A 15,805-nucleotide genomic window follows, 5' to 3' on the forward strand; every position below is an offset into this window, starting at 1 on the left:
AGGAGCCTTGAGGTTGCAGGAGAAGTTGGTTGAGGTGAAACCACTGATTGTTCCTGTGGAGGTTCTGGAAACCTCTTGCGATAGTCCTGCAACATGGCTTGTAAATCTTGAAAAAGTGATATAGGCACTTGAACATCCCCCTGTCTCGGCTGTGGTTCAGAATAATACTGATAATGCTGCTCATAATACCTTTGCTTTGGCTGAGAAGAAGAATATAATATTGTTGTTCATTCATGTCCTCATCCTGGTATTTTACCTGGAGCTCTTGTGGGCTTTGAGCTGGTCAAAAAGCACGGTCATCATCCGAATCCTCCAGGTCTAACAGATGACTTGGGGGAGAGGAGAAACCTTGCTGGGGGAAGTAACTTCAGGTCTCAAGGAAGTTATCATGATCCCTGTATTTTTTTATAGTCATAGACAACGTTGTCATCAAGGGAGTGGTTATGGACCATGCCTTCGATTGACTTGTGGCTTTTGGCGTTGTCGATACACCTCCCATCGACGGGGCCGTCATTGATCGGGCCATTCTCGATGGTGTCGTAAACGATTGTGTCGACATCTACAGTATCGTCGACACGGTCTTCGACGTTGTCTTCGTCGAGGATGAAATTCTCATCAATGGGATCGGGTATCGATGGATAAAGTTGCTGTTTTCACCGTTGACGGTCTCGCCGACAAGATGGTAGTCGACAATATTGTTGTCGACGGTGACGGTGTCGTCAACGAGGTTTTGAGGTAAGTTTTGCGCCAAGACATCGACGGTTCAAAAGAGTATATATGAGGGTGATCCCCAGCCCTTGCAGGTGGAGTACTGGGCTCAGATGATGATGCCTCTGAGAAGACTAGTTTGTATTTCTCCTTTTTCAGAGATTCTCTGTGGTGGGAAGTCTTAAGGGCCTTTCTGCTTTCTTCAGAGGTCCTCTGGTCCTGGGATCTGGATCTTTTGTGAGACCATGGTAAGGTATGACTGTCCTCCACAGAAGATGATCTCTGAGTTTTTGACTTCTGAAGCCAGAGAAGAAGCCTCTCCTCTCTGTCCTTCAAGGTTTTGGAGGGAAAAGTGTGACAAATGTTACACTCCTTTACCTTATGTTGGGGTTAGAGGCAGTAGAAACAGTCCTTATGTGGTTATCTAGGTGTACCCGCTTCTTTTTGAAAGTCTTACAGGGTCTGAAAAGGGCTTGCTTTGTTATATTAGATATTGCAGGAATGGAGAAGTAGCTTTCCAAGATCTGGAAGTAGAAAACTGAGAAGAGCTCAGGGACACTGCCTTCACACACGACGTGCGGTGAAAATCTGAGGGAATCAGCCTGTCTTTGAAGTGTTCTAGAGGGTGCTATCGCCTGATTGGTTAGGGTTTCAAGTTTAGTCCTTTTTTAAAAAGGACAGATAGCCTATCTAAGTGATTGTTCATTACCATTGTATCCTACTATAGTGATACAGACTGCTTTATTATGGTACAGTGGGATTCCCACTTTGACAGGGAATGATTCAAGCATGTGAATCTATGAAAGATCAAATACTGGAGAACAGGTCATATGGCTGAATGACAGAAGACATGGCTTAAGCACAGGAAGTGTGAGCTACTGACCGGGGTGTGGCCCTGTGAAAGGGGGAATGTCCTAAAGAAAAGATTTGTTGTGTAAGCAGTAGAAAGGCTGTAAAGTGATTTAGATGTGTGTTGCACCACAGTGCTGTATCATGAGGCCTAGTGACTAGGGATGTAGGTGTTATGCAGTAAATGAATGGTCCTAGAAACAACTCAAGGCAATGAATGTTATTTCACAACCCTAGGAGGCACACAAGTGAGGTATCACGTCATGCCTTAATTATACACCTGGAAGCTAATGCAACAAAGGGCTTACATATGTGCATACACACCCAATAAACCCTTTGTCCATGTGTTTTTACACCAATGCCCAAGGTTCAAGCAGAGAAGAACACACGACACAACTCAGATCCACAATATTTACATCTTTACACTTTTTATTTTGTCAGCGTAGATCCGAGCAGAAAAATGTTTAATCACAAAAATCCACGACTTATTTAAATATGTTTTTATCTGTTAATAACAGTAACTTTATCCACGAGTGACCCTGATGGTCCCCCTTCATGTTTCCCAACGTGATGGCAAAAATGTCTGAGAAAGAATAGCATTCCTAGAGATGGAGGCTGCTTACAACTTGACCAACAGCAGCGTTTTATTGAGTAAACTGAGCACATCGAAGAAGATAGCCCTTGCTAGGCCCAAGTAGCTAAACATGAGGCAGAATTATAAATGGTTGAGAAGGTCAGGGCTTCTTGACTCCACCTTTACTCGTAGGTTATTACTGGTCCTACATGGAGAAGTGTAAAGATCCTGATGGGATGGGAACAGAGGAGACATTTTTGATGGGTGTATTAATGAATATCGACACCAACAATATAATGGTAAAGAATATGGAGGAGAGAATGACGAGGGGCAAAATATCGAAAGGTAAATGCATATAGGGCAGTATAGATTTACTATTTGTAACTCCACATCTATGTGCCTTGAAGATATATGTACAGTGTAGGCACATATATTTGGAGTTAGGTATAGAAAATCTAGACTTAGTTATCTGTCTATATTTTATCGTTATTATTCTGTCCTCGATATTGTGTCCCATCGATATTGTGGTTTCAATATTTAGAGTGCACGCCATTTTTAGCTCCACTTGTACAGGCAAAATGTTCTTCTGTCTACCTGTAAAGCAGAGAAGTCCTTGGCTAATCTGAAACAGAGGAGGTTATTAGCCCTTCCAATACACGTGAAAAACTTTTTGAACCTACCTATTCATTTGAGAGGTTATTGTACCTATATGTACAGCTAAGAAATAGTTGGACTTACTGATATGAGGTTCATGGCTTTACCTGTATAGATAATATGTGCTTATCTTTTACGGAATAGGTTAGACATAGTTGAACGTAATTGTACGGGGAAAGGGTACTTAGTCCTACATATACAGGTCACATACTTTGTCTTTGACTATATTGGTAGGGAGTTCTGTGGCTACTTGCACAGGTAAGAGAAGTCCTTAGACGTTGGTATTCTTGGTCATACCACCGAATTAAAATGCCACATGACCTACCTATAAGGGAAAGCTATTCGTATCCCTACTTGAACAAGAAAGACTATTTTACCCTCTCTGCACAAGAAAGAGAGCCCTTGCCTCACCTGTTGAGAGAAGGCATTTTGAGTGCTACCTGCAAAGATAGGATGTTCTAGGATCTATCCGTGCATGTGAAAATCACCCAGCTTTCCACAGCTTTTGAGAGATTTTCGCTCTTCTTGTACAGCCAGTCAGATGTTAATTTCTAAACCACAATGGTGGAAAAGTTACAAGTCTTTCTGCCTGGGTAAGAAGGTATTTGTACTATTTTTGGTTGTATGTCGACATTCCGGTAAAAAAAAATAACATCTGCTACAAATATCGTGGTCTACATAACATTTACAAGATTATAGCTCTATCAGGTATAGATTTTCTTATATAAATCAAATGTGGCAATATTTTTGTGAACGATTTTTTAGACAAAGTATTTTTGTCAGTGAACATTTAGCCAATGATATTCTCTAACCATGTCCATATGTATATAGTTTAGACACTCCTAACCCTAATTGTGCAAGTAAAAAGTTATTGGATTTACTTGCATATGTAAAGGTTCTTGACCACAACAATACAGATAAGACGTTCGAGGTTCTACCTGTAAGGTAGAACCTCTTGGTTGTACCTTCAAAGATATAATGTTGCTGAGCCTGCTTTTCTAGATAATAGAGTATTAGCACTGCCTGTGCATGTAAGACATTTTTGACCTCATATAAGCAGGTAAAATGTTCTTGGTCACAAAAAGAATGGTATGAAGTTCTTGGTACTACCTGTACAAGTAAGGCGTTTTTGCTGCTACTCGTAACATGAAGATCTTAGCCCTTCTTGAAAAAGTAAATCATTTCTGGTTCCGCCTGTACAGACAAGGTGTTATGTGCACTTAAAGATGTGTATTAGATGTTTCTGAATCTGTGTTCAGATAAGATTGTTTTGGTTCTCCCTGAGAAGTTATTAGCCCTACCTCTGCAGCTCAGGTTTTCTTGTGTCTATATGTACGGGTGTGGTTTATCTGTACATCTCAGGAATACCAATGCCTGTCTCAACGGGTATAAAGTTCCTAACTATAACTTAATAAATAAACATGTTTGCTCCATTGGCCCCACAGATAGGAAAGTCTCATACCATCCCCTAAAAGTAAGATGAAGTTCGTACTACCTAAGTATCCAATTATGTCTTAGTCCAACATGTACCAGATTTTTTGGTTCATAGAATTCTAGATAAGAAATAAGTGTGCTAACATTTTCAAGTAAGACATTGTTCTTGGCTTACATGCACAGTTACATTGGCCCTGCATGTAAATGTAAAATAAATGTGTCCTACCTATGCATGTATGACATGTTCAGATAGAAATGCATTGGCACTATTCAAACATGCAAGAATGGGTTTGTCCCACATGCACGTGGAGGAGATTATCGGTCTTCAGAAACATAAAATACATATAGAAGCCACACATAAAAGGGTATCCAATTTCCCATGTCTTTCTTTCTCAAATATCATGTACAGCTGAGAATGGCGAAAATTGTCTGTCAATGTCAACCCAACATTTGAGGGGTCTTCATGCTTGTGTAACTTTGCCATGAGAAAACACTTAATTCTGTGCTGGATCTTATTGTCAGGCAGTATTTCTCATGTTAGTATCTATGAGTTTATGTTTGAGAAAGAAATTAAATGTATAAAAGGAATTGTATCTTGCTACTTGGCGCTTGAAATACTTGTGTTTTCTTAGTGTGGCACCTACATGTTTTTCTGCTTTGCCTTACATTGCAATAGCTAACCAGATTAGCCAGGATAAAAGTATGGCGTCTCCTCTGGTCTATAGTCCAGACAGAGAAATTGTGACACTTGAAAGGTTCTTAGTTCTCTCAACACAAGCAACACATTATTCGTTCCACATGTTATGGTAGGACCTTCTTGGCCTTTCTTTTGCAGAACTAAAAGATGACCCACTCCCACAGCGAAGACCACCCTTAAAGGGGTCAAAAAATTTACAGAAATATACATTTTTGCACAGCACCTTTTGATGTCTGTTTCCCACAGTTGAACGTGATTTTGGACTTTGTTTCAAATCTATTCTAATGCTTCTACTTGGGTTTTAGATCTTTCAGGGCTTGTAAGGTGATGACTATTTTGTGAGCCTGGTTTTGCTGATGAATTCACAGTTATAGTCATCAGCTGATTTTATATGCTAGATCCAAAAAGACAGAATGCAAAGACATATTTTGCAAAAACATAGGCTGCAAGATCTAGAGCACTAAAATCTTAAATAAATATCTTTCTACAAAAATTGTTTCAGTGCATTTAATGTCCAAATCCAACCAAACGTCCCCCCTGCATGTTTTAGCGCTGGGTTAATTTACTACTCTAATTCCAGTCCTAGCATTCTGGGGGCAGTGCTTGATAGTAGGATTACTTGTTTGCAGGGAGATGTTTATGTAAGATCGATATTTTGTAAAGTATGGACCTTATTTAGAGTATGGGAAACATGGTACTCTGTCACAAACGTGATGAATGTCCTATCTGTCGTGGTATAGTACTTTTTGCTTACATATACAAGATACTTCCCACCTCTATAAGCTAATTATTGATGCAGCATGGCAGCCATCAATTGGGATGCCATCATCAGTAAAACCGGGCCCACAAAATGGCCAAAGTATTACAGAGACTGGAAGGTTTAAAATGAAGAATGGGGTATTCACTACACTTTACAAAAAAATATAAAATAAAGGGTACCCTGGTAAAACTGGTACATTGTAAGAAGCTGCACATTTTAACCATTGCTGTCTGTCCCAAGAATTGTTCCTACCCCCACCCCCTCCTCAATATCCCATGGTTTGTGAGACCTCCCATGTCATATTTGGGCAGGAATTAATTCTTTGTCGAAATGTGTGTCATTGGGAAGGGATGTACAGTGGTTTCGATCTCTAAGTTAAATAACAAAGCTACTGTTGATCACAGAGCAATCCATCTTAATCAGAACCGATTTGTCACCTGCTTGCGGTGACTGACGGCAGAAGTATGCTGGTTCTTTTTCAGCCATTTTGACCCCGTTGAAACCTATTGTAAACAAATCTGATTTTCAAATAGCGTTTCATCTGACCATCATATGACAGGGCACACACAAGCCTAAATCGAGGGACTCTCTCCTGTTGAGAGAACTCAATGGCCGCCCAGTAAATCAAGGGACCCTTATAAGCAGCATGAAGTAGTGAGCCCCAAACAGTCCTTGGCGTTCGGGCTGTCTGGAGTCAATCATCATCGTTCACTGGCCATTTAAAAAAAATCAATTGAATAGTACAAACTAAATAATTTCTTTACAGCCTTGGAGAAAATGAGAAATTGACCGCTGAAAGGGTCCTTCCCCAAGAATTTCAGCAGCTCTTTCTTGAGTATTTTTTTGTTCATTTGTTTTGTTTTTAAATAAAATAAAAAAATCCTCTTTGTTCCACACACAGCAAATAAAGTATTCTAGTAATAACATGGGTTGGAAATATTTTCATGAGACAGGACATCCACTCAATATCAGCACATCAGCTCACTTTGTAGCCAAGACATCTCCTACGAGTGGCTCGCCATTTAACGCCAAACCTGAAGACTCACCTGCGACAACCAGGGACACTGACATTCACAAGCATGTGGGCAAAATGTAGGAGTACTGGCAAGAACCAAGGTGAATTACCCCTTCTCTAAGGTCATAAAAATTTTTCAGCGTCCCTGAATGAGACATTTGGAGATAAAGGTAGCGCAAGGAATGAGCTGAATTACATATCTCAGCATGATCTGACATTTCGACCAGAAAGGCAGGCTGTGATGTCCTTAAAATGCAGCAAGGTTTTCCACAAGGAAAACCTGCGACGTCATCATTATGCTGCTAGTTTAGATTTCAGGACAGACTGTAGTCATCATCACTCTGTGGCTAGCTGAGCCATGCAGACTTTAGACCATGATTCCATAGCTGTTCTCCTAGCTCTGCTAGGAAAACAATGTATTGTGTCATTACAGTGTGGCCAGTCAAGCACGTATGAATGACTACGGTGTAAATATTGTGTTATCAGCCCAGTAAAAATACATGCTAAAAAGCCATCCATGTGTGACCAGTTCTGCCAGGAGACAAACTATGGTGTCATCACTGTGCGAATGATTCAGAAAGGAAAAGTGATGATGATGTCATTGCTTTGTGACTAGTTCAGAAAGGAGGAAAAACAATAGAAGCTTCACACTGTCAGTAGCACTGCCATAGAGACAGGCTGTTATGACTGTATGACTCATTTAGGCAAGAAGAGACACAAATGTGTCAACACATTGCGAGAAGTTCATACAGGAAGACAGACTACCAGAAACAAACTCAGACTTTGAAACCATTACTGTCTGACCATTTCAGGCAGGAAAAAAGACCAAAATACCATCAACCTCTCATCACTTCTGCCTTATCCAGAATGACAGACAGTAATGTTATCACAGTGCGTGGTTACTTCCACCACAGCAACAAAACAGACAAAATATAATACTAAAATATTGTGGCCAGGTCATCCACGAGTGGTGGCTATGAGGTCATCACTACGAAGACAGGTCGTTACAGGTTTGTATACAACCACCACAAATACTAAACTATAACTATCGTGGACATGTGATCCAGGAAGATAGACTGTGCTGTCGTCAATGAGTGACCCGTTCAACCTCAAAACTAGGGTGATATTATTGAGTGATCAGTTCTGCAATGAAGACAGATTATGATGCCATCATCCTGAGACTTGTTGAACATTGAAGACATACTGTGATCTCATCAGAAATGTGTGACCAGTTCAGGCCGTAAAGTAGACCATGATGCCATCAAAGTAAGGCCAGTCATGTGAAAAACATCTTCTTCTATGCCTCCATGGATGTGTTGGCTAATGTCTGTTAATATTCATTCACCGAAAAGCATGGTGGAAAGTGAGGCCCTGGAGCTCTCGATTGTTCGAACAAGTCCACAGGCTTAGATAATAACCGTAAAGACACAAAACCGGTAACGGCGATCTGGAACTTCTGGGAACAGAGACCTTCAAAACTTGAATTTAGCTGAAATGTCTAGCCACAAATGCAAACTCAGGGAGGTAAGATAAACTTCACTCTGGGAAACCTATGCTGCAAAAAAGTAGGCAGGAGAGGTATAAACATAGAGGATAAAAATGTAAACAAAACTCCAGCGTTAGGTTCCCATTTAAATTAAACAAGATTTAAATTCACGTGTCAATTATGCAGACTGTATGGATCAGTGCCATTCAGCCTCACGCAGGTGGAAGCGTGATGAGCAACAAAAAAGTCTTTTTCACTTATAACATTAACTATTGATGTATTTCAGGCATGTGAGGTGGCACGAATACGAAACCTTGCAAAATGCATCACTGGAAAGGAGACTTTGGGTGTGGATTTTGTGGAGCCGGTGGAGCGTAATTTTATTCCAGCCCTCGTCATGTCATCATATGTGTTGGGTGCGTCCTTTACTTTAGGGTCATGTTGGATAGGGGTGGGCCTTCAAAATACCTAACTAAAGGTTGGCAGATGAGTAATACACAGAGCTACATTCTGCCACTGTTGAGGAGCTGCCTGACCCTATGGTGATATAGGCCTGATTTGCTTTACCATGCCCCCTGTTTGTCCACGCAAGTTGTTGGGCAGCTCAAGCACACACAATGTTGGTTGACTTCTTCAGAAACACAATGCCCACATCTTGTAAGCAAAATTAAAGTCCCAAGGGATTTCCCCATATTCCAGAGGAAGTGATTCCGCTCTTGGGTTCGTAGTTCAGGAAGGAACCAGAGAGAAGCAGGAAGAAGGGTGGCGGAGCAGCTGCCTGGTTAGATGAACGCATGAGTGAGTGGGTAGGTGACTAGGTCAAGGGACGAGTGTCTTCTTTGTTGTCCTTAAAGGGACTGTGTTTTCAGCTCAATAGGTTCGCCCGTGGCTTCCTGTGGGTCTGGATCGGCTGGCCGGGCTCCTTTTAAAATGGAAAGTCTCTCCGATAGCCCCCTCATCCTAGGGAAGAGGATAAAGTCGTAGATGATGCCTCCCAAAGCGCCTCCGATGATGGGGCCAACCCAGTATATCTGTAAGGGATAGAGTGAGAAACAGAGTTAGAAGTGGACAGTCTGGTCTCCTTTGCCCAACCCTTGTGCCAGGAACTTTTAAGGCTTTTTACCAGACAGTGAGTTGGTGAACCTTAACTTAGGGCTACGTTTGTGCTCTACAAATGCCACATTAAAACACTAGACAGAGACTGGTCGTTTCCAAGATCATATTTGGGTCTTTTGAATCAACTTTTATAATCGCAAACAACATTCTCAAGATGTGACTGTGTGCTGATGAGTGTGGGTGCCTCAGGTTAGATCTGAGGGCCACTGGCATAGCTGGGTGGTGCATCCCAGCCCTACAACAACAGAGGTTGCAGCAGGTCAGGATGCAGTGACATTGACCGAGCTGCTTGTGTTGTTCCTTTATTCCAATAGCAACAGGTGGAGCAAGGTATGATTGAGGTACACTTGCAGAGCTAAGTGTGGACTCGGTAGGTAGTTGCATATCAGTCTTCATGCTTCTTAAACAAATGGAGGGAGAAGATTACTGGGTGCCACCTCAACGTCCCCTAGAACAGATCATATAACTGAGAGGATGCCTCCCACGATGGACTCTCGCAGGATGTATTTCCAATCCAACAGTAGAAAATAAACCTTATTTTTTAAAGGGACTCTCACCTACACAAATGTGTGGCCTGCTTCATCATCGAGTCCTCACTACGTACATCTAAGATTGCTGGGGGGGTTGTACTTCACTTTTGGAGGGTGCATGTCGGTGTAAATACGGTGTGTTCTCGCGGGATCTGGCAATGAGTTAAAATAGCCCTCAGGTGGTATCAACTTTTACTCCTGGGGAACCTTTGGCGGTTTAAAAACAGAGGATGTACATGGAGTAATTATCAGCCCCCATATCAACTGGTCAACATGTTTCAGCCGGTTTAAGCTCAGCCCTATGGGTCATCCAGGTTTCTTCAGGGCCGAACCGATTCTTACTATTATTTGAATCTTTTGTTATAACGGGAGTGCCTTAGGACCTTGTGAAGCATTTTTTTTAAAAACACAAACAAACAAACAGAAGCATTTCCTCTTGTGAAATGTCCTTGGGGGGGACCAGGAATATCTTGGGGTTGGGAGGGTGGCTCTTCTGGTCCCCCACTAGAACTAGTCCTGATGTGCATGTGTATATATTAAGACGTTTGCATTGCAGCACTAGCTAGGAGGCAAGGGAATGGCGCACACAGTCGAAAGGGGGATTTGAGGGGCAGCTGAGCATCGCGAGGTCTGCCCCCGGGCAGATTGGGAGGAGGCTAGTCGGGAGCAGCCATTTTGTGGCTTGGGCTGCCATGGGAGTAGCCCAAAGGCAGCCCAATTTCGAAAAACAGCCCAAGGCTATTTAGTGTAGTGTTGCGCTTGCCCAGCCACCATTTTAGGTTCTGGTGACCTGGTGGCTGGGAGCGCTATAGGCAGATTTTTTGATCCGGCTTTGCGGTGTTTATGCTCATCGTTGCGAGTTTTTGCGGTCTTTTGCTGCGTTTCAGTATTGCTGAGGTGGTTATCATGGAAGACGTGCGAGTTCTTGAGGCCATTCGCCTGCTTAGCGAAGTAGGTCAAATGGATTTGCTTGTGGGCCCCGCGGCGCCCAAACGCCCCCATAGAGGAGCTGCCACTGGTGTGTTAACGGAGGACCTTTGGTGGGCCAAATGCAGGGCTGTGACAAGAAAGACTGGCACTTGATGTAATGAAGATTACCTGTAGGTACCAAGATAACCCCTCTCTTTGGAATACACATAGTCCCATTTCATTCTCAAAGAGGGTAAAGCTGCTTCCCTTTAAATGGCCAGTGACTATTATGACACCAAGAATGTGCGAGGAAGGCATCAGTGCTTAATTTGAGCTGGTGGGGCCCATTGGTATGCATTTTTGAGGACCGGCCTTTATTTTTTCTCAACAGGCTTTGATCCAGAGCGAGAGACAAACACAAAAGGAAGGAATGAAAGGAGAAGAAGGAAAATATTCACAAAGTCAGAAAGAAAGTATGAAAAAGAACCTGCAAAAGTGCTGTCTGTGGGCTTCCGAGTCAAACTTTGGGCCCTGGCACTTATTATTTTACCTATTCAGCACTGAAAGCGTTGCACCAGAAGCTCGAGGACACTTCCCTTTCTTCCTGGGGTGCATGAGTGTCGATTGTGGCACAGCTGTAAGTACGATCAAACGAGTGGTAGGGAAGTCTCGAGTGGAAGTGAGGCCTAAGAGCTACGAGCCTTTTACTAATGTCGAGGCCTATTAAAGCAAACTGTATGGCTAGAAAGAACACCTACATTAGAATACGTCAAAGCCTTTGTTTAAAATGAGAACGGCTAGAATCAGTTAGCAACAGGAAATATAGTAATATACACTGCACTTAACCCGGAGCAGCACGTGTAGTGCTGAAAGGGAAACGTCTCTTCTTCTCTGTCTCTAGGTTCCATCTTTTCCTCTTTGTCTCTAGAATCCATCTCTTTCTCTAGATGTATTCTTGTTCTCTGCCTCTATATTCCATCCATTTCTCGCTGAGTTTATATTTCATCCCTTTCTCTCTGGCTCTAGGTTTCATCACTTTCTCTCTGTCTTCCATCCCTTTTTAACTGTCTCTAGAATACATCCCTTTCTCTCTGTCTATATATCCCATCCCGTTCTCTTTATCTGTAGATTCCATCCCTTTCTATCTGTCCCTAGAATCCATCTCTTTCTCTCTGTCTCTAGATTCTATCCCTTTCTCTGTCTCTATATTGCATCCCTTTCTCTCTGGCTCTAGATTCCATCTTTTCCTCTCTGTTCTAGATTCCATCTCTTTCTCTAAATTGAATCTTGTGCTCTGTCTCTAGATTCAATCCCTTTCTCTCTGTCTCTAGATTCGATCTTTTCCTCTCTGTTTCAAGCTTCCATCTCTTTCTCTACATTGAATCTTGTGATCTGTCTCTAGATTTCATTGCTTCCCCGCTGTCTCTAGATTCCATTAATTTCTCTCTGGCTCCATCCCTTTCTCTTTATCTCTATATTCCATCCCTTTCTCTCTGTCCCTAGATTCCATCTCTTTCTCTCTGTCTGTAGATTCCATCCTTTTCTCTCTGTCTCTAGATTTTAACTCTTTGTCCCTGTCTGTAGATTCTTTTCCATTCTCTCTAGGTTCCATCTCTTTCTCTCTATCTCTAGATTCCATCTATTCCTCTTTGTTTCTAGATTCCATCTCTTTCCCTAGATCTAATCTTGTTCTCTTTCTCTATATTCCATCCCTTTCTCTTTCTCTATATTCCATCCCTTTCTCTCTTTCTCTATATTCCATCCCTTTCTCACTGTCTCTATATTTCATCCCTTTCTATCTGTCTCTAGATTCCATACCTTTCTCTCTGGCTCTAGGTTTCATCACTTTCTCTCTGTCTTCCATCCCTTTTCACTATCTCTAGAATCCATCCTGTTCTCTCTGTCTCTAGATTCCATCTCTTTCTCTCTGTTTCTAGATTCCATCCATTTCTCTCTGTCTCTAGATTCCATCCCTTTCTCTCTGTCTACAGATGTAATCCCTTTTTTATCTGTCTCTATATTCCATACCTTTCTCTAAGTTTCTAGATTCCATCCCTTTCAATCTGTCTCTATATTCCATCCCTTTCTCTCTGGCTCTAGGTTTCATCTCTTTCTCGCAGTCTCTAGATTTCATCCCTTTTTTGTCTCCAGATTCCATCCCATTTTCTCTGGCTCTAGGTTTCATCTCTTTTTCTCTGTCTCTAGATTCCGTCTCCAACTCTTTCTGTCTTTAGATGTCGTAGGCCTCCCTGGCCCAGGGTTTCGTCTTTGCCTCTTACCCAGTGGTTGTGGAAGTTTCTGATGAGCACGGCGGGGGCGAAGGACCGCGCAGGATTCATTCCAGCTCCAGTGTAGTATATCTGAAACGAAGACAGACATGGTGAGCTCATTTGGAGGCATCCATGGTGGAGTGATTGATGGTTCCATGTCTCTGAGACACTACCCTTTACAGTGCTGGGATTGGCTTTCACAAACCACTGATGTCATGTGTGCTAATTACATTGGTTCACTTAAAGGGAAGCAAAGCTACAACTTCCGGGATACACTGATTTGTTAAATGTAATAGCTGATAGTGCCACTGAAAGGCAAGTACAGTTGATGGTAGTTTGCGTCAGCAATAACTGCCTTCCAGAGGCAGTGGTCTGTGGTTACATCTCCAGATCTAGAGATCTAGGGCCAGATGTAGGTAATTTTATTTTACCACTTCTTAAATACCGAATCATACCGATTCGGTATTTAAGAAGTGGTAAAATAGAGGGAGGGAGATGTAGGTATTTCAGATTCTGTAAATACCGAATCGTTAAGATTCGGTATTTACCGATTCTGTAAATACCGAATCGGTATTGCCCATTGAATCCTATGGGCCCTGAAGCCCATAGGAATCAATGGGCAATACCGAATCTGTAATTAAAGATTCGGTAAATACCGATTTTAGCAAGGGTGCAGGGGGTGTCACTTTGACACCCTCTAGCACCCCAAAGACGGGCATGTTTGCCATGTGGCACACAGACATGCCCTAAGGGCATGTCTGTCTGTCACATGGCTAGGTGTGCATGCACACATGTGCATGCACACCTGGATTCGGTATTTTACCACCCAATTGGATTGGGTGGTAAAATACCGATTCTTAAAGCCCTGTGGCACTCTGACATGTGCCAGCTACATCTGCATTTACAGAATCGGTATTTTACCGAGTCTGTATTTACCGATTCGGTAAATACAGAATCGGTAAAATACCGATTCTGTAAATGCATGCCCTACATCTGAAAACCCTAATACCGGTCGGAAACGGCCAAAATCGGCCGTTTGCGATCGGTATTAGGGCTCCTACATCTGGCCCTTGGTATTTTCAGTTTTGGTGCCAGCTAAGCGATTTGCACAAAGAATGTTCTACTTGCCCAGTGCCCTGCGTACACCTGATTAAGGGCCAGATGTAGGTAATTTTATTTTACCACTTCTTAAATACCGAATCATACCGATTCGGTATTTAAGAAGTGGTAAAATAGAGGGGGGAGATGTAGGTATTTCAGAATCGGTAAATACCGAATCGTTAAGATTCGGTATTTACCGATTCTGTAAATAGAGAATTCGGTAATGCCCATTGATTCCTATGGGCATTGAAGCCCATAGGAATCAATGGGCATTAACGAATCGGTATTTACAGATTCGGTAAATACCGATTTCAGCAAGGGTGTAGGGGGTGTCACTTTGACACCCTCTAGCACCCCAAATACAGGCATGTGTGCCATGTGGCACACATGGCACAGGTGTGCATGCACAGATGTGCATGCACACCTGAATTCGGTATTTTACCACCCAATTGGATTGGGTGGTAAAATACCGAATTCTGAAGGCCTGTAGCACCGTAAACAGTGCTACCTACATCTGGGTTTTACCGAATCGGTAAATTTACCGATTCGGTATTTTACAGATTCGATAAATTTACCGTTTCGGTAAATTTACCGAATCTGTAAAATATTGGCCCCTACATCTCGAAAACCAATTACCGGTCGGTAACGGCCGAAATCGGCCGTTACCGACCGGTAATTGGCGACCTACATCTGGCCCTAAATCTGCATGCTTTTGACGTCAGTCAGAGGTATTCATAGGCAGAAGGTGCTACCATGGATTGAACTTTTGAACCCTTGCCAAAGAGGCATGAAAGCAGCGAAATAAACTTAACAGGACTTAAACATGTGTTCTTTTCACAGTTTCACCTACATGTCCTTCTCCTAATCCATCAGCAGTGGCAGAGGAAGAGTGCCATGACCAAGCAAATATCACAGGAACATGGGCCCCCATACACCTATAACTGGGAGGCAGAGGGCCGCTTGCATTCCTGGGCCTTGGTTCTAATGCACCTGCTGCACTATCGATACTTGCGTCCCTGAGCAGTAAATAGCAGGATGTCAAGTAGTGTAGGGTCAAAGGGTCAACAATGAGATATCATCAAGGGTCAAAGGCGGTGGGTGTCACTTCCGTTACCTTTGGCATTTGGGTAAATCAATATCCAAGTGTCTTTGCTCAGACAAATAATCATACCAGGAGCCAATTTGTCTGAGTTCATTTGGAATAGGTTTGAATTATGGAAGGATATTCCACCACAATATCATCTCCAAAATTTCGTCCTGTAATAATAATGTGGGGCAAAATATAGAGGCTCAACAAACCAAAAATACCCCAGGGTCTAAACAATACTAGAGAACATTGAACCTTCATCTGAGAAGCTTTACTGCCGAAAAAAGTAGAAATATTCAATATTTTTCCGGATTCCCATCAGTCACCAACCTGGTGACATGCTTCATCATCTGGGTCTCCTCTGAAAGTCAACCTAGTGACTCTAAGGGCTACAACTTCATCATAATGGTGGAGGAGCCCGAGGATGTTTTCATATCAAAGGGAATATATCTATCCAATGTACCAGATGTGAGCAGAAGAGTGTGTGGGAAATGAATGCAGTGCAACAGTGAAGTGTGAGATTAAAATTGAACCACGGTGGACCCAATATTTATTTTTGTCCACCGTAACTCAAACTAAAAACAGTGCAAAAGACAGTTTCAACAAATAGCTGTC

General features: G+C 42.4%; 1 protein-coding gene across 1 annotated transcript in view; it reads right to left on the reverse strand.

Annotated features, from left to right (window-relative positions):
- Nucleotides 1–1,968: 1,968 nt before the first annotated feature.
- The window catches only part of MIP (major intrinsic protein of lens fiber), a 30,114-nt gene continuing 16,277 nt past the window's right edge, over nt 1,969–15,805 (reverse strand). The window contains exons 3-4 of the mRNA XM_078689103.1: nt 13,012–13,092; nt 1,969–9,208 (exon numbers count right to left, since the gene is read on the reverse strand). Coding sequence (XP_078545229.1) covers nt 9,026–9,208; nt 13,012–13,092 — 264 coding nt within the window. The 3' untranslated portion in view covers nt 1,969–9,025. The remainder of the gene's footprint in view (nt 9,209–13,011; nt 13,093–15,805) is intronic.

Source organism: Lissotriton helveticus, chromosome 1_1 (assembly GCF_964261635.1).
Source record: "Lissotriton helveticus chromosome 1_1, aLisHel1.1, whole genome shotgun sequence".
Classification (NCBI taxonomy): domain Eukaryota; kingdom Metazoa; phylum Chordata; class Amphibia; order Caudata; family Salamandridae; genus Lissotriton; species Lissotriton helveticus.